We start from the raw sequence: 18,120 nt of genomic DNA on the forward strand, positions 1-18,120 counted from the left end.
TAATGCTCATATAGCTCCTTTAATACTTTGTATGAAAGTGAGTAACACAGCACTTACCACCTGACGTTACCTATTTGTAGATGTACTTATCTCACTAAACTTATCAACTCCTTAAACAGAGAAATAATATTATTTTTGTATCTCCAGCATCTAACAAAAAACATGCTAAATAGACATTTGATGACTAGAGACGGTCATGTGACTAAATTCATTATGATGCTTTCTACATATTCCACACATTACTGTGGCTGACAAACTTGATGACGACTACAGAAAAGACAAAACCAGTTTCCAGGCAATATGGTAGTTAAGAACAAATTTTGCTTTTTTTACAGCTTTTATGGAAACCTTATAAATATATATACCAAACAAATGAAAATGGTATAGTAATAATCTTAAGGTCATTGGCTCAATTTCAACTCCAATAGGAGTGATTACTATAAATCAGCTATCTGAATATGTATGTTACATAGTCTTTAAGGTACTAATTCTTCAATTTAGTATGGAGAATATATCACTTAAGGAATATGCATAAATTAGCCTAACAGGGATTATTCCACTACAAATCAAGAATCTGAAACTTGGCCAGGCATGGTGGCTCACGCCTGTAATCCCAGCACTTTGGGAGGCCAAGGTGGGTGGATCACCTGAGGTCGGGAGTTCGAGACCAGCCTGGCCAACATGGTGAAACCCTGTCTCTACTAAAAATACAAAATTATCCAGGTGTCGTGGCGCATGCCTGTAATCCCAGCTACTTGGGAGGCTGAGGCAGGAGAATTGCTTGAACCCGGGAGGTGGAGGTTGCGGTGAGCTGAGATGGCGCCATTGCACTCCAGCCTGGGCAACAAGAACAAAAACTCCATCTCAAAAAAAAAAAAAAAAGAATCTGAAACTTAAGCTCAATTTTCTGAACATTAAATTTTCAAGCTTTTAAACTTTTTACATGCATATAAAAGCATGATTTTAAAATTCTAATTGAAATAGTAACTTATCAAAACTTGAACAGGTTTTTTACCTGGTTAAAATATAAGATACTAGAGTTCAAGACTGTATACACACTCCAGCACGGGTAACAGAGTGAGACCCTGTCTCTCAAAAAAAAAAAAAAAAAAAAAAAAAAGTTGCCCAGCGAGGCAGTTCACACCTGTAATCCCAACACTTTGGGAACTTAAGACAGGTGGATCACTTGAGACCAGTGAGGCAGGAAAATAGGATCTGGAGGCAGGGAACATAAGGCCAATTCACACTTCAGCTATGACAGAAAATAGCTTCCCCATAGTGTGTAGGCCAAGCAGATGACTTTGTAACTTTACTTCACCCGCTCCATCTACACAGAGCGTACACCAGGTAACCAATGGAATCCTCTAGAGGGTATTTAAACTCAAAAATTCTGTAACGAGGCCTTTGAGCCCCTATGCTCAAGCCCGCTCCTACACTGTGGAGTGTACTTTCATTTTCAATAAAACCCTTCATTTCTTCCTTGCTTTGTTTGTGCATTTTCACCAGTTCTTTGTTCAAAACGCCAAGAACCTGGACACCCTCCACAGTTAACATATTTTGGCAAGCCAGCCAGGAGGAAGAGGTAAGCCTCAAGTTTGGGAATTTTTTTTTCCTTTCTCCTTTTCTTTTCTGCTCCATACAGGGGAATATCACGCTCTCTCTTTTCCTTTCCCACCCAGGACCCATATGGGTAGCACCTAAACATGGAAGCAACTGCAGGTTTCTGACCATGGCTAGTGAAACTAAGGGGTTTCCATGTGGAGAAGCCTAACTACCACTGCCCAGTCCACTTAAGGAACCTGGGTCTTTTTTCTTTTTTTTTTTCCTTTCTTTCTTTTTCAGTCTTTTAGCGGCTGTTTTTTTGAGACAGAGTCTTACTCTGTTGCCCAGGCTGGAGTGCAATGGCACAATCTCAGCTCACTGCAACCTCCACCTCCCAGGTTCAAGCGATTCTCCTGCCTCAGCCTCCTGAGTAGCTGGGATTACAGGCGCCCACCACCACACCCAGCTAATTTTTGTATTTTTAGTAGAGACGCAGCTTTACCATGTTGGCCAGGCTGGTCTCAAACTCCTGACCTCAGGCAATCCCCCCACCCTGGCCTCCCAAAATGCTGGGATTACAGGTGTGAGCCACCTTGTGAGGCCTCAGCACCTGTTTATAATTGCCCTGGACTCTTTTTTTTTTAATCTTTTCCGCACATGGTCCCTGATTCCTACATGTGGTGCAGCTCAGAGCAAAGTCACCCATGTTTCAGGGGACTTAAACCTTCTTTTCTTAGACTAAATTTTTCCCTTATCATACTCAACTGGCTAAGGAAAAGGCCCACCCAGCATCCAGTTCTCATTACAGTTCATGGCTATTCTTCTAAAGCTCATAGTAGGCTCTGGAAGGGAAAACCTGCATGTGGCACTGGTGCCCACCTACGATCAGAGACATTGGCACTCTAAGACTGGACCCCACAGGAGACGCTCCAGGGGTCCTGCAGACCTCAACCTGCCCAAAGGGGATGCTCTTGGCAGAGGTTCTGAGGTCTAATACTAGGCCCTCCTTAGAATTTACTCTCGCAGTTGCAATGAATGCTGTTTGACCCCAACATTGTTTGGAATCTGGAGTTTACTATTGAATGGGAAAGTGGAATGGCATTACATGCATCCAGGCTTTTGTGCTGTGGTTCTAAGCAGAGGGCCTGGTTAACAGGTGACACGCTCCTTTGCTACCGTTTGGCCCCAGTGCTCCTTGGAGTCTGGGGAGGTTTGGCCTTTAAAAATCAAACTGCCATGGAGATTGCTTTACCCGAAATTTTGGTTCACAGTCTTCCTTGGATTATCTCCTGGGGTAAAGTAAAACCGCCAAGCTTGTATTGCTATCTCGTGGTCAAGGTTCCAAGCTATTGGATCTTCCTTTGTGTGTGTGTATACATGTCTAGATATGTTTTGTTTTTTTGAGATGGAGTTTTGCTCTCGTTACCCAGCTGGAGTGCAATGGCACAGTCTTGGCTCACTGCAACCTCTGCCTCCCAGGTTCAAGTGATTCTCCTGCCTCGGCCCCCCAGGTAGCTGGGATTACAGGTGCCCACCACCACACCCGGGTAATTTTTGTATTTTTAGTAGAGATGGGGTTTCACCATGTTGGTCAGGCTGGTCTCTAACTCCCAACCTCAGGTGATCCACCTGCCTGGGCCCCTCAAAGTGCTGGGATTACAGACGTGAGCCACCGCTCCTGGTGAAGGATACTTTCATAAATAGAATTTGAGTCATATTTTTCTCTCTCTCTGCCTAATTTCTCCAAAATTTGCAAACTATTTGTGAATATTCTTAATTCATGGTAATGTGTCTGTTTGCATACGGTCAAACAGGGTTGCTAGGGCCGCTCAGGGACAGAGAACCCAGCAACCTGGCATGCCAGCAAAAGGGTAAGAATTTCTTACCACTCAGTTTCTGGCCTGCTTTCTCTATAAGCAAAATGGTTAATCTCTGTAAAGTTTTAAATTAATTGGTTTAATAATAACAAGAGCTTAAATCAAATATTTTGTCAGAAAATAGAAAGTGTAACGCCTTTTAGTTCATGTGACTTTAGCAATCTTTGGGAAATAAAGATGGTTTTAAAGATTATTGGTGGCCGGGCGCGGTGGCTCAAGCCTGTAATCCCAGCACTTTGGGAGGCCGAGACGGGCGGATCACGAGGTCAGGAGATCGAGACCATCCTGGCTAACACAGTGAAACCCCGTCTCTACTAAAAATACAAAAACTTAGCCGGGCGAGGTGGCAGGCGCCTGTAGTCCCAGCTACTCGGGAGGCTGAGGCAGGAGAATGGCGTAAACCCGGGAGGCGGAGCTTGCAGTGAGCTGAGATCCGGCCACTGCACTCCAACCTGGGTGACAGAGCGAGACTCCGTCTCAAAAAAAAAAAAAAAAAAAAAGATTATTGGTAAAAATGTATTCAAAATGTAAACATTTGGTCTAAATTATGTTCAAATACTAGGTTTGCTAAACGCTTTACGGTCATAAACTGCTTCCTTCGCTTTTGAAAATTGTTTAACTTGCCTGCCTTCCAGCTAGGTAAGGCCAGGGGACATGTGGAGTTGGCCACGCCCCTAGTTATGCTAGAAACAGTCAAATCTTACCAGAACATAACTTACCAGGTTTTACACTAAAGTTAAAATTGTTGGCCGGGCGCGGTGGCTCAAGCCTGTAATCCCAGCACTTTGGGAGGCCGAGGCGGGCGGATCACGAGGTCAGGAGATCGAGACCATCCTGGCTGACACGGTGAAACCCCGTCTCTACTAAAAAATACAAAAAACTAGCCAGGCGAGGTGGCGGGCGCCTGTAGTCCCAGCTACTGGGGAGGCTGAGGCAGGAGAATTGCGTGAACCCGGGAGGCGGAGCCTGCAGTGAGCTGAGATCCGGCCACTGCACTCCAGCCTGGGCGGCAGAGCGAGACTCCGTCTCAAAAAAAAAAAAAAAAAAAAAAAAAATTGCTAAGAATCGGGTCAGGTACGGTGGCTCACATCTGTAATCCCAGCACTTTGGGAGGCCGAGGTGGGCGACTCCTGAGGTCAACAGTTTGAGACCAGCCTGGCCAAAGTGGTGAAACCCCATCTCTACTGAAATACAAAAATTAGCTGGGCGTAGTGGCAGGCTCCTGTAACCCCAGCTACTTGGGAGGCTGAGGCAGGGGAATTGTTTGAACCCCGGAGGCAGAGATTGTAGCGAGCCAAGATTGTGCCATTGTACTCCAGCCTGGGCCACAGGGCAAGGCTCTGTCTCAAAAAAAAAAAAAAAAAAAAAAAAAAAAAAAAAAAATTGCTAAGAGTCATCATTGTAACATGCAATAAGACTACCAGAAACAGGTCAGGCACAATGGTTCATGCCTGTAATCCCCCAACACTTTGAGAGACCAAGGAGGGCGGATTACTTGAGGTCAGGAGTTCGAAATCAGCCTGGCCAACATAGTGAAACCCCATCTCAGCTAAAAATATAAGTTAGCCAGGGGTGGTGGTGGGCACCTGTAATCCCAGCTACTTGGGAGGCTGAGACACTAGAAACACTTGAACTGGGAGCAGAGGTTGCAGTGAGCCAAGATCACGCCATTACACTCCAGCCTGGGGCAACAGAATCAGGCTCCATCTAAAAGAAAAAAAAAAAAAACCGTCTCTACTGAAAAATACGAAAAACTAGCCGGGCAAGGTGGCAGGTGCCTGTAGTCCCTGCTACTTGGGAGGCTGAGGCAAGAGAATGGCGTAAACCCGGGAGGCGGAGCTTGCAGCGAGCCGAGATCGCGCCTCTGCACTCCAGCCTGGGTGACAGAGCAAGACTCTGTCTCAAAAAAAAAAAAAAAAAAAAGACTACTAAAAATGTTTTACATGCAAGCTGTGTAAAAATAGTAGAAAAAAAATATTTTTTCTTTTTGGTAAAAGGTTATAAAAGGTTTTTGCTTCTTTAAAATTTCTAGGCCAGGCGCAGGGGCTTACACCTATAATCCCAACATTTTGGGAGGCCAAGGCAGGCAGATCACCTGAGGTCAGGAGTTCGAGACCAGCCTGGTCAGTGTGGCCAAACCCCATCTACGAAAACATACAAAAAATAGCTGGGTGTGGTGGCATGCACCTGTAATCGCAGCTACTCAGGAGGCTGACGCAGGAGAATTGTTTAAAACTGGGTGGCAGAGGTTGCAGTGAGCCGAGATCACACCACTGTACTGTAGCCTGGGTAACAGGGCAAGACTCTGTCTCAAAAAAAATAAATAAAATAAAATTTCTGAGTCATCATTTTGGCAAAATATATAATGTATGGTAATCTGGAATTCCAAAATCAAACTTCAGTTTCAAAATTGTCTTTCCAAATGCCTGACTTTCTGGATGGATCAGAGGATCCCTGAAAACATCCAGAAAAGAGGTAAACAGGATTATTTGACATGTTTAGGTACATGGGATTGCCAAAACGATGTTCAATCTTCTTTACGTTATATTTTTGTTAATAATACTATGTTCCAAAATTGTATGGGATTTCTAAAATTCTAATGTCTAAGTATATGCTATCAACTATAATTATTATGTTAAGTTATTGTAAATCACAGAAATAACCAAATCAAACCAGTTGATACTAAAATTGTTTAAAATAGTTTATAACTAATACTTGGTGCCATATTACTGGGAAGACAATTAAAGCTTCACGCACATTTGGTCACCTGGTGCACCATTTTAACATTTTATAAAGTGGTTTCATTCCACTGCTATCTGGTTGTATAAAGCTTTCCCATGCAAGAGGGCTGATGTTGTAACAGTAGATTTCTATGCTACAGTGTATTTTCACCAGGTAAAAAAAGCTTTTTATCATTTGAATCTTCTGAGAACATTAGAGAAAGACTGTCCTTCCCATCCACACTACAACAAAACTTTGGGACCTTGGGCTTTGGGTTCATGGTCTTGCAACTGAGAGGGGTCCCTCCACGCTTTTGGAACTGCATCCGTTGGCACCTTTGAGATAAAGCCAACCAGGGAAATTTCTCCCAAGAAGATGGCATCCTTGATGTGAACAGCTTTTCCAAGTTCACAGATTAAGACTTCTACTATCATGAAACTCTTATCTTTGAATATTTTTTTCTTGCCTACATCTCTACGAACAATAGAAGTGGAAAAGGGGTCCGTTATGTGCATTTATGGGGTATACTTTTATTTATGAAGGCGTCTGCAGCCAGCCTTCTACCTGGATAACCTTATACTTTGACAGATAACAAATGAAGGCCCAATGTAGGTAAGAAACCTTAATGGTACATACATTGCCTCATAATCAGTCAAAAACAAAACACTGGTTCACTCCTCTTAACCCACATCATGGGTTAAAGAGAACACTGCCAGGAGGCCTTCACTCTTCTAGAAAGGCATCAGTTAGGGCCGGGCGCGGTGGCTCAAGCCTGTAATCCCAGCACTTTGGGAGGCCGAGACGGGCGGATCACGAGGTCAGGAGATCGAGACCATCCTGGCTAACACGGTGAAACCCCATCTCTACTAAAAAAAAAAATACAAAAAACTAGCCGGGCGAAGTGGCGGGCGCCTGTGGTCCCAGCTACTCGGGAGGCTAAGGCAGGAGAATGGCGTAAACCCGGGAGGCGGAGCTTGCAGTGAGCTGAGATCCGGCCACTGCACTCCAGCCTGGGCGACAGAGCCAGACTCAGTCTCAAAAAAAAAAAAAAAAAAAAAGAAAGGCATCAGTTATTTGGCTCTTTTTCCATGGTTTAAAGTGAAAGAAGCAATGATTAGAAATGTATCCCGAAGGCTCTATAGCACATTCTACTTTAAAAGCTATATCACACAACAGACTTTAAATTCTCTTGTGAAAGTTACACTAAATAACAGAATTGGCTAAACAGAGAAGTATCGTGCAGCTGCTGGCACCTGAGGCCTATGGAGAAATACAGATTGCATATTATAAAAATTCAATTGCAGGGGATTAATGAAAAGACCACTTAATCAGCTGGGCGCAGTGGCTCACGCCTGCAATCACAACACTTTGAGAGGCTGAGGCAGGTTGATCACCTGAGGTCAGGAGTTCGAGACCAGCCTGGCCAACATAGTGAAACCTCATCTCTACTGAAAAGACAAAAATTAGCTGGCCGTGATGGTGGGCACCTGTAATCCCAGCTACTCATGAGGCTGAGGCAGGAGAATCGCTTGAATCTGGGAGGTGGAGATTGCAGTGAGCCGAGATTGTGCCGTGGCACTCCAGCCTGGGTGACAGAGCGAGACTCCATCTCTTTAAAAACAAAAAAAAAACCATTTGGTCAAGCAAGCAGACTCTTCACCCAGGTCATTCTTTAATCTATGTAATTTTAGGTGGTTTGGTATGGGGACCCGGGTAAGGATCATACTCTGAACTCTTGGTATTATCCTCCCAACAGTCATAATAATCGTCTCCCTGAAGTGCTGTATTGTCTGAAAGGTTTTAAATGCATGCAGCCATCTCTAGAATGTCATATTATCTCTCTTCAACTGGAATGACAAGAGCTGAAGGAAATGTGCAACCATGAGGACTTAACCTATAAATGATGTGCTGAGACTGGAAACGAAAATGACGGTAACTGAGAGTGGTCCTACAGCCCTAAGTTTTAGTCATACTCTCACCTAAGTGAGAATCTGAACAAAAAGGGGGAATTTTTTCAACAAAATCCTGGGAGGCCATTGTTTTGGACTAAGCTCATCCACTGGGCCCCAACAGACCAAACCAAACCAAAACGGGGTTGTTTGTGCTAAGACTTTAAGGAAACACATGGGTTCTAGAACAGACAAGGTTTTGTTTTTTCTTCTGCAAATCTCTGTAACAAACATTTCTGATAGTATAGGCATCTACCTCTGAAGTTCCCATTAAATCTTTTAACCAAATTCATTCCCTCTCACCTAGAGACCATCAAGCTTCAGATGACCATGCAACAAAGGTTCCAGCCAATTCCAAGTGAAGCCACCACCCCTGGCCATCAAGAAGCTACCCTGCTGGCAGGGCACAGGGGCTCACGCATGTAATCCCAGCACTCTAGGAGGCTGAGGTGAGTGGATCACTTGAGGTCAGGAGTTCAAGACCAGCCTGACCAACATGGTGAAACCCCATCACTACTAAAAACACAAAAATTAGCCAGGCATGGTGGTGGGTTACCTGTAATCCCAGCTACTTGTGAGGCTGAGGCAGGAGAATCGCTTGAACTTGGGAGGCGGAGGTTGCAGTGAGCCACGATCATGCTATTGCAGTCCAGCCTGGGCAACAAGAGCGAAAACTCCATCTCAAAAAAAAAAAAAAAAAAAGCTACCCTACCTTCACTAGATAGAGCAGGGCGAGAGTTCTGTGGTCCCCAATAGGTAGGGACTAGGCCACAAGGCAGCATGAAGTAGTTATAGAAAAATAACATTGGTCCCTCTGCCTCCCATAAAGATTTATGGGAATCACATCTCTCAGTGGGGAGATGAGGCAGAAAAATAGTGTCTGGAGGCAGAGAACATAAGGCCGATTCACACTTCAGCCATGACAGGAAATATCCTCTCCATAGGGTGTATGCCAAGTAAATGACTTTGTAACTTTACTTCATCCTCTCCATTTACATAGGGCATACCCCAAGCAACCAATGGAATCCTCTAGAGGGTATTTAAACTCGCCAGAATTCTGTAACCGGGCCTTTGAGCCCCTGTGTTCAGGCCCGCTCCCACACTATGGAGTGTACTTTCATTCTCAATAAAACCCTTCATTCCTTCCTTGCTTTGTTTGTGCGTTTTGACCAATTCTTTGTTCAAGACACCAAGAACCGGGATACCCTCCACCATTAACACCAAGAATATGAGACCAGCCTGGGCAACATGGTAAAACCCCATCTCTTTTACAAAAAAATACAAAAATTAGCTGGGCGTGGTGGCACACACCTGTAGTCCCAGCTACTCTGAAGACGGAGGTGGGAGGATCACTTGAGCCTGGGAGGTTGAGGCTACTGTGAGCTGAAATCACACAGCTATATTCCAGCCTGGACGACAGAGTGAGACTCTATCTAAAAAGTTTTTAAAAAAATAATAAATTAGCTATACAGGGACACAGTAAGTGAACAAGCAGATAACAGGACAGTGAGGAACTTCTAATAATCAAAAAATGCGGGCCGGGTGTGGTGGTTCACACCTGTAATCCCAGCATTTTGGGAAGCCAAGGTGGGAGGATCACTTGAGGTCAAGAGTTCAAGACCAGCCTGGGCAACAACAGTGAAGCCGTCTTTACAAAAAAAAAAAGAAAACAATTAGCCAGGCATGGTGATGTATGCCTGTAGTCCCAGATACTCAGGAGGATGAGGCAGGAGTATTGCTTGAGCCTAGAAAGCCCAGGTTGCTGTGAGTCAAGATCACACCAGTGCACTCTAGCCTGGATGACTGAGTGAGACCCTGTCTCAAAGAAAAAAAAATTTTTTTTTAATTTCTCGATCACCTGACCTTGTGATCCACCCACCTCGGCCTCCCAAAGTGCTGGGATTACAGGCGTGAGCCACTGCACCTGGCCCCTCTTTTTTTTTTTTCTTTTTTTTTGTTTTTTTTTTTTTGAGACAGTGTCTTGCTCTGTCAACCAGGCTGGAGTGCAATGGCACGATCTTGGCTCACTGCAAACTCCACCTCCCAGGTTCAAGCAATTCCTCTGCTTCAGCCTCCCGAGCAGCTGGAATCACAGGCATGTGCCACCATGCCCAGCTAATTTTTTCTTTTTTTTTGTGGGAAACCAGCTCACGTTTAATTGTGACACTTTAAAATTGTACAAGTATTTTGATATCTGCCCCCCACATTTAGTCTTAAAATGACAGGAAAACAACCAATTACAGGTTTAATACATTTATCTCTTCAGTTCCTATTTGCAGCACCCAATATTCCTTTGAAATATGAAACAGACCTGGCAGTAGCCAACAGTAAATTTCTGCCCACCGCCTCCCACCCCCAACGGAGTTGAAAAGTTCAGGTTTAGTGTTGTTGCAGTGGCACTTGTCCATAATTGGTACCTCCCTATAGTTGGGGGACGTTAAATGTACCAGTGAAAATAGCTTTTTCCCCTTCAAGGGGAAGAAAGAAAATCACTCCTCAAAACCCAGCAGAACTGGCTGTGAGGTCTTTCCTCCTATCTCATTTCTTCAGGGTTTTTTTTTTTTGCAGTGGAGCAAGAGACCAAAACCTAACCTGAGTTACAAGAAACAAGACAGTAATGGCTATAAAGGGAGTGACCAGGAGCAATTGGAACACTCCTTTACCTCCCATATCCAATATATGTGCTTCACAGAAAAAATAATAATAACAACAAATCCACAAAATACAACAGCTAGAATTACAAAATCCATTCATCCAAGGGTGGTGGAAGGCAGGATGGAAAGGTGGAAGGGTAAATGGCACAGGGAGAAAAACAAAGTATTCAAATCAGTCCAGGCACGAGGACTGGCAAATGCTAGAAAATAGCTGCAGAAAAACTTGTGGTCCTTTCAGACTCACGGTGATGTTAAAAATCCACACACTGGTGTCAGGGAACATTCTGCCTTACGTGTACCAGAGACAAAAATTTCAGTTCCTCAGAGAGAAGGGAATATGCAGAGGGCCCTTGGCAGAGTGGGTCCTGCCTTCCCTGGCAGGGGGAGGTGAACAGGGAAAAGAGCTGCCACAGCTTTCTTCCAATCCCGCCCATTCCATTTGGATGGCAGGCAACTCAGTGGCCTGCAGCAGCCTTCAGTTTGGCAGGTGACAGATGCGGTGAAGGGAACTTCTCTGCAGAAGTGGAGCTGCTCGGGGCCGACTGCAGACAGTCTGTCTTGTGGAAGAGTCTGTTGCTTAAGAAGACCACCAAGGAGAAGAGGCGCAACTGGAAGAGATATGCTTTGCCAGGGGTCTTTGCTTCATTGGCGCTGATAATGAATAAAGGAAAGAGGATAGAGAAAAGGCAGCCACTGATAATATATGAGGACTGCACTGCTGTGAGAAAAGCCAAGGGCAAACCAAACCCAAAGTAGTAAGGCCAATTCCTTTCTATGTTAGGCAACTGCTGGTGCATTTCAGTTCCTTTATTGAACCAACGATATTCCAAGCAGTACAGTGAGTAGAGAAGGGACATATGCAGGAGACTACTAACCAGCTGACTGACAAGATGGATGGGAAAGAGACTCACAAACATTCCCTGAATGAGGAAAAGAGCCTGCAGCAAAAGGTTGAAGAGCACGTCAGCAATTATTTTGCTGACACTAGGGAATGGGTGAGGCTTCCTCCCTGATACCTCAAATGCCAGATCAGCTATATCCTGAAACCAAATGGCATTCGCCACTTTGCTAAGCACAAACAAGGGGAGCACCGAAAGAGCACTGAAAATCGACGTGAGGAAGAATTCCAGCCACGACCAAACATCTCCATGTAGTGATGGGTCATCGATAATTCGGGCTGTTACTGACTGAAGCACAGGAATAAATACTCGATAAAACAAGAGGAGACTGAACCAGAACACTCCACCATTCCAAGCACAACACTGGAAAATTCTACTAACAATACGTGGCTCACTCTGTTGCTTCTGTTCTATACTCTGGGCTCTTCTCTGTGCCAAGACACTACTTGCCCTTCTTCGAGGCTGCTCCTCTCTCTCTTGCTGGATTCGAGCATCTAGCTTTGAGATGGTACAAATACCCCAGATGGAGTCTTTGATTCCTCTGGCAAGGTCCTGGAGAAAGGTTTTGACACTGTCAGCCATCTCTTCACCACCAAACTATCAACTACACAGAGGAGAGAGAAGTGTCCCCAAATCTCTCATCATGAAGGATCCGCGGCTCCGGCCCGGCCCCTCACCCACCGCGGCTGGCTCTGTCGGGGGCGCTTCCAGGGCCGGGGCCACTGTGCCCGCACTGGGCATGCCCGGGCTGCATGGGGCTAATTTTTATATTTTTAGTAGAAACGGGGTTTCACCATGTTGGCCAGGCTGGTCTTGAACTCCTGGCCTCAGGTGATCCACCCACCTCAGTCTCCCAAAGGGCTGGGATTATAGGCGTGAGCCACCACACCCGGCCTAGGCATTGGTTTTATTATGACATTCAGAAGTGCTCTCACAAAGCTAAACATATATATAACAAAGTATACCGGCTATAATTTGCTATCTGGTATAGATTTCTCAATCCATCTCATTCTGTAACAAGCCTCTCAAAATTTAAAGTATCCTTGACACACTGAATTTTAAGAAATGGGTAGTAGAAACAGTACAGCACTAGAGGAGACCCAGGTTTGAGTCATAACTCTGCCATCTGTTTGTGTCAAAAGCTCTCTGAACATTAGTCTCCTTATCAATAAAATGTGGACATACATCACCTATCTTTCAGGATTGTGAGAATTCAGAATCAAACCTATTCTGCAAGAGAAGGCAATGTAATCCTTATTAAAACTGTTCTTTGAGGGTTTGAGCATTTAACATCATGACTTAGACCTATGTTTGCCCAAGTTCATCCTGCTACTAATTTGTTATTAATTTATAGTGTAATCCTGGGATGTCACAACTTCTCTGGACCTGAGTTTCTTCATAAAATGAGGTCCTTTCTTTCATTAACATGGGATCCCACTTGTCTGAAGAGGACATTTAGGTACCACCTGTCAATCGTCCATAAGGCAATCTTCTGTTTCACATGTACACAAAGAAAAAATGTAAAAATTCATCAGTTTTATGCAATACACATATATTGGAAGATAATATACAAAGTACTAGAGTAATCTTTCTATTTACCGAACTCTTCTTGCTGTTTGTATAAGTGCCAGTAGCTATATACAAATTACTCAGGTCTATATTCTAGAGGGGGTTCCATGACTCAAGCAATAGAGAACAAAGTGCAATCTAGAATACAACCTCAAAAACTAAAAAATGGGCTGTTCTGTTTTGTGTTTATGACTTGTCTGTAAACACTGACTTAAGTGTTTGACAGAGCACCTCTACTGAGCCTTTGCTTCCAGCTATAGTGCATCACTTGATAAAGCAGGTGCTTCATGAACCATCCCAGAACTGAGCAAATAATGTGCCAGGATACTGTGCAGGTGCTGAAGACAAATGTTTGTTCAAGGGCTAAATGAACAATCAGAGGTTCTTTATAACCTGGGCATAACATAAATATTGTATGGGTTCCATGGACATAAAAGCAAGTAGATGTGAAGCCATATATAGAATCTATATGTTGTTTTCTCTTCTTTAAGAGGAATCTCCTAAACATAAGCTAAGTTTCCAGCAAGCTAGGAAAGAAAGAAAGATTTTTTTTTTTTTTGGCCCATAAAAAGGCCATTATCAGCAACTTAAAAAAAAAAAAAAAAGTCCTGTAATAAAGAGAGGAAATGCTTTACATATAAATACAGTACATTAGAAACAAAACCATAGCAACTAACATTTCCTGTTCCAATCAGTAACTCTAAACTATCATCACCCACCTTAGTAATCTAATCACAAGACTTTGGAAAAATTAAAGGTAGTTTCTCATTGGGAAAAGGTCATAGACATTTGTTCCAGTGGGTATGACTTATACATCTTCACTACTCTAAATAATTTTAATGATTTAAGTCTGATTACACTAGTCACATTAAAAAGCAAAGCTAAAACATTTAAAGCAATCCAATCCTATATTAATCAAATTTCTTTTGTAAAATCAATTCTAGGCCGGGCGCGGTGGCTCACGCCTGTAATCCCAGCGCTTTGGGAAGTCAAGGCGGGCGGATCATGAGGTCAGGAGATGTAGACCATCCTGGCTAACATGGTGAAACCCCATCTCTACTAAAAATACAAAAAATTAGCCGGCCATGGTGGCAGGCGCCTGTAGTCCCAGCTACTCGGGAGGCTGAGGCAGGAGAATGGCGTGAACCCGGGAGGCGGAGCTTGCAGTGAGATCGCGCCACTGCACTCCAGCCTGGGTGACAGAATGAGACTCCATTAAAAAAAAAAAAAAAAAAAAAAATCAATTCTAGAATGTTATTTAACCTTAGAAATACTCAAAAGTTGTGATAAATCTAAGAAATCATCTTAATGAAAAGAGAAAACAAAGCATTTGTCGAAGTATTATCACATGCTGTTTACTGAAAAGCAATCAAAGCCCTAAGTGAAAGCAGCTGCAGGCTACTGAATGAGGCCCCAAACAGGAAATCTTCCTTATTACTGTAGTTTTCTTTTCCCTTGACCTTAAAAAACTGCAGATCATCACCAACAGAAATGTAAAGAAAGTGGTGGCTCACGCCTGTAATTCCATCCCAGCACTTTGGGAGGCCAGGGCGGGCATTATCACCTGAGATCAGGAGTTCGAGACTAGCCTGTCCAACATGGTGAAACCCCATCTCTACTAAAACTACAAAAATTAGCCTGACAAGGTGGTGCACACCTGTAATCCCAGCTACTCGGGAGGCTGAGGCATGAGAATCACTTGAACCCAGGAGGTGGAGTTTGCAGTGAGCCGAGATCATGCAACTGCACTGGAGCCTAGGCAACAGAGTGAGACTCCATCCCCCACAAAAAAAAAGAAAGTTAATTTTTCCTAGATATATTGACTATCCCTTGGTACTTTTCTAGTTTCCTTACATTGAAGCAAGTGGAAAATATTATACTGTCACAATTATTATACTGTCACATTCCTCTGTATGTTAACCAATTTGATATTCATGGGTCATGTTAAAGGATAGCACATCACCATCAGAAGTTAGTGTTTAGCAAGCAAAATCCATTCTCTAAGCTTTCTATAGTGTGCTGATTATACAAACCTAAGTATGAAAACCGTTTTTAGAAACTACAACTTGATGACAAGCTCTTTTAAAACTAAACAACAAAGCATGCTGCTGAAATCAGTAATGATTACAAACTGAATATTTTTCACTATGGACTAAAATCCTGGAAATGGTTTGTAGCTCTAATCCCAGAAGACACTGAGGCTATGGTGTCTCTGGCACACCTTTATTGATTTGAGCTTCTATTACCCTCAGGAAGATTTGAAGTCCCATTGTTATGGGAAAAAAAATTCTCAGTCTGCTCTGAAATATAATCTGTTCTGCTACAGCACATGTTTCTGTAACATCAGATAATTCACATATGACTAGTAGAGTATACGAGCTGTATTCCTTCATATGGGATATTTCATCAGGGGAGCAGATTAGTGGGAAAATAATTAGGTGACGCTTGAAAACAAGGGTTTGAGCTATGCAGGTCTACTTATACTTATACATGGATTTTCTTCTGCCTCTGCCACCCCTGAAACAGCAAGACCCCTTCCTCCTCCTCATGATTTTCTTTCCTCTAGCTTACGTTACTGTAAGAATACAATATATAATACATATAACATACAAAATATGTGTTAATCGACTGTTAATGTTATCAGTAAGGCTCTGGTCAAAAGTAGATTATTAGCAAAGTTTCTGGGGAGTCAAAAGTTATACACAGATTTTCAACTGCCTGTGGGGTGAGGATGAGGGCCTGGGGGCAGCACTCCTAACCCCCAAGTGGATCAAGGGTCAACTGTATCACCTCAAGCAGGAAACATCTCTCAACTCAGCTATACAGACAGAAGTCCTTTTAACTATTTTAAGAAAATCAGAAATTCACGTTTGCACCCAGTCTCCCTCTTCAGAGAAAGGCACCTCCAGGGTAGCACAGCTCTCAGCTAGTGTGGCAGGTGGCACTGCCCCTACACTGCCTCAATGGCAGCCCACACTATCTGCATTACATCAGCACCTACTGCTGACATTTCCATTCAACTTTGTCCATGCTTTGGTCATGTCCCCTCGGGCAGCTTCCAGTGAAGCTAAGCTGCCTGCCTGTCTGGGATATCCAAGTTATTCCCTCAAGATGCCAAGTATTGTGTTTGTTAGTGCTTGCATACTAACTAAATTGCATACATTTTGAGTGGTCTGCCTCAATACTATTTTCCCATAAACCCAATTATTTTGCAATTTTTCAGAAGCATATATAATACATGCTGACCAAAATCCTTGTATTAGTAAAACTTCTATTTCTCATAACTATTGATCATAAATACTATCTTTCTACCATTCCATAACTACTATTTTTTCAACATGCCAATTTATAAAAAGTGTATATCCTCTATCAAGTACATCTTCTGGAACACATAGCTTAAATTATTTATTTATTTTTTTGTTTGTTTGAGACGGAGTCTCGCTTTGAGGCCCAGGCTGGAGTGCAGTGGCGAGATCTCGACTCACTGCAAACTCCGCCTCCCAGGTTCACGCCATTCTCCTGCCTCAGCCTCCCGAGTAGCTGGAAATACAGGCGCCCGCCAATACGCCTGGCTAATTGTTTGTATTTTTTAGTAGAGACGGGGTTTCACCGTGTTAGCCAGGATGGTCTCGATCTCCTGACCTCATGATCCACCCGTCTCGGCCTCCCAAAGTGCTGGGATTACAGGCTTGAGCCACCGCGCCCGGCCAGCTTAAATTATTAAATTTGAGCATTTGGGCTTTGTTCTTTAAAAAAAAAAAAAAAAAGAGGCCAGTTCCAATGGTTCACACCTATAATCCCGGCACTTTGGAAAGCTGAGGCAGGAGGATTGCTTGAGGCCAGGAGTTCAAGACTAACCTAGGCAACATAGTGAGACCCTGTCTCTACTAAAAATTTAAAAATTAGGAATGGTGGTGTGTGCCTGTAGTCCCCACTACTTGGGAAGCTGAGGCGGGAAGATCGCTTGAGCCCAGGAGTTCAAGGGTACAGTGAACTAAAGATTATGCCAGCCACTGAACTCCAGCCTGGGCAACAGAGCAAGACCCTGTTTTAGGGGGAAAAAAAAAACACCTATCTTAGCTCCTATGTACCATAAATGTTACAACACTCATAGTCTGGAGGAATCATAAAGTCTTTAAGAAAATGGAGACAGGGCCTATAGTGATCACTACTCACAAATCACTAGAATCACATGCTGAAACACTGCTGCGGAATATCAATGTGTGGCTCCCACTGCCATTAACCCAACCATGATGTTCTCTGCCTGTCCTGGTATAGACCATTTAGTTCTTGTTAAGCACAGGTTTCATTATTTTCTACCTTTACCAACCAAAAACTACTAAAGAAAAAGTCAATATTCTAAGGAGTACAGTTAAGAGATATCCTAACATTCTCACTGAATCAGCCAAATATAAAGGCTAACATGTAAAACAGGCTAGAGCAGTTTTCTTCAAACTAAAGCAGTGGGGCCCTGGAGGTAACAAGACAACTTTTCAGGAGGTTAGGATAGTTTAAGGAGAAACCAGTTAAAGGTGGTCTGCTTCCACTGTACTCCCAGAGCTTGATCTGTCTGAGAATTCTTGTGGTTTGCTGGTTGTCCTTCCCATTCTCCCTTATAAATGTATTTACTTCTCCCACATTACTTCCTAATCTTACAATTGTGTATTTCCCAGCCAGGTACAGGGGCTCATGCCTGTAATCCCAGAACTTTGGGGGACCAAGGTGGGTGGGTCACTTGAGGTCAGGAGTTCAAGACCAGGCTGGCCAACATAGTGAAACTCCATCTCTACTAAAAATACAAAAATTAGCCAGGTATGGTGGTGGGCACCTGTAATCCCAGCTACTCGGGAGGCTGAGGCAGAATTGCTTGAACCCAGGAGGCCAAGGCTACAGTGAGCCAAGATTGTAC

General features: G+C 43.5%; 2 protein-coding genes across 3 annotated transcripts in view; both read right to left on the bottom strand.

Annotated features, from left to right (window-relative positions):
• SPTSSA (serine palmitoyltransferase small subunit A) overlaps positions 1-18,120 on the bottom strand; it is a 37,848-nt gene that overhangs the window by 7,511 nt on the left and 12,217 nt on the right. The window lies entirely within an intron of this gene.
• LOC102128861 (etoposide-induced protein 2.4 homolog) lies at positions 10,309-12,305 on the bottom strand. Of its 2 annotated transcripts, XM_045396277.3 has the most exons (2): positions 11,551-12,305; positions 10,309-11,438 (listed from the first exon to the last, which is right to left on the bottom strand). In XM_045396277.3, the coding sequence occupies exons 1-2, from the start codon at positions 12,222-12,224 to the stop codon at positions 11,321-11,323; spliced, it is 792 nt and encodes a 263-aa protein (XP_045252212.2). In that variant the 5' UTR covers positions 12,225-12,305; the 3' UTR covers positions 10,309-11,320. The 2 variants fall into 2 exon arrangements, with proteins under 2 accessions (XP_045252212.2, XP_073853322.1); XM_073997221.1 differs by having other exon boundaries at positions 10,309-12,305.

This window comes from Macaca fascicularis, chromosome 7 (genome assembly GCF_037993035.2).
Source record: "Macaca fascicularis isolate 582-1 chromosome 7, T2T-MFA8v1.1".
In the NCBI taxonomy this organism is placed as follows: Eukaryota; Metazoa; Chordata; class Mammalia; order Primates; family Cercopithecidae; genus Macaca; species Macaca fascicularis.

Coding starts and splice junctions, on each gene's coding strand:
- LOC102128861 (XM_073997221.1), bottom strand. CDS start 12,224: ATGGCTGACAGTGTCAAAACCTTTCTCCAGGACCTTGCCAGAGGAATC.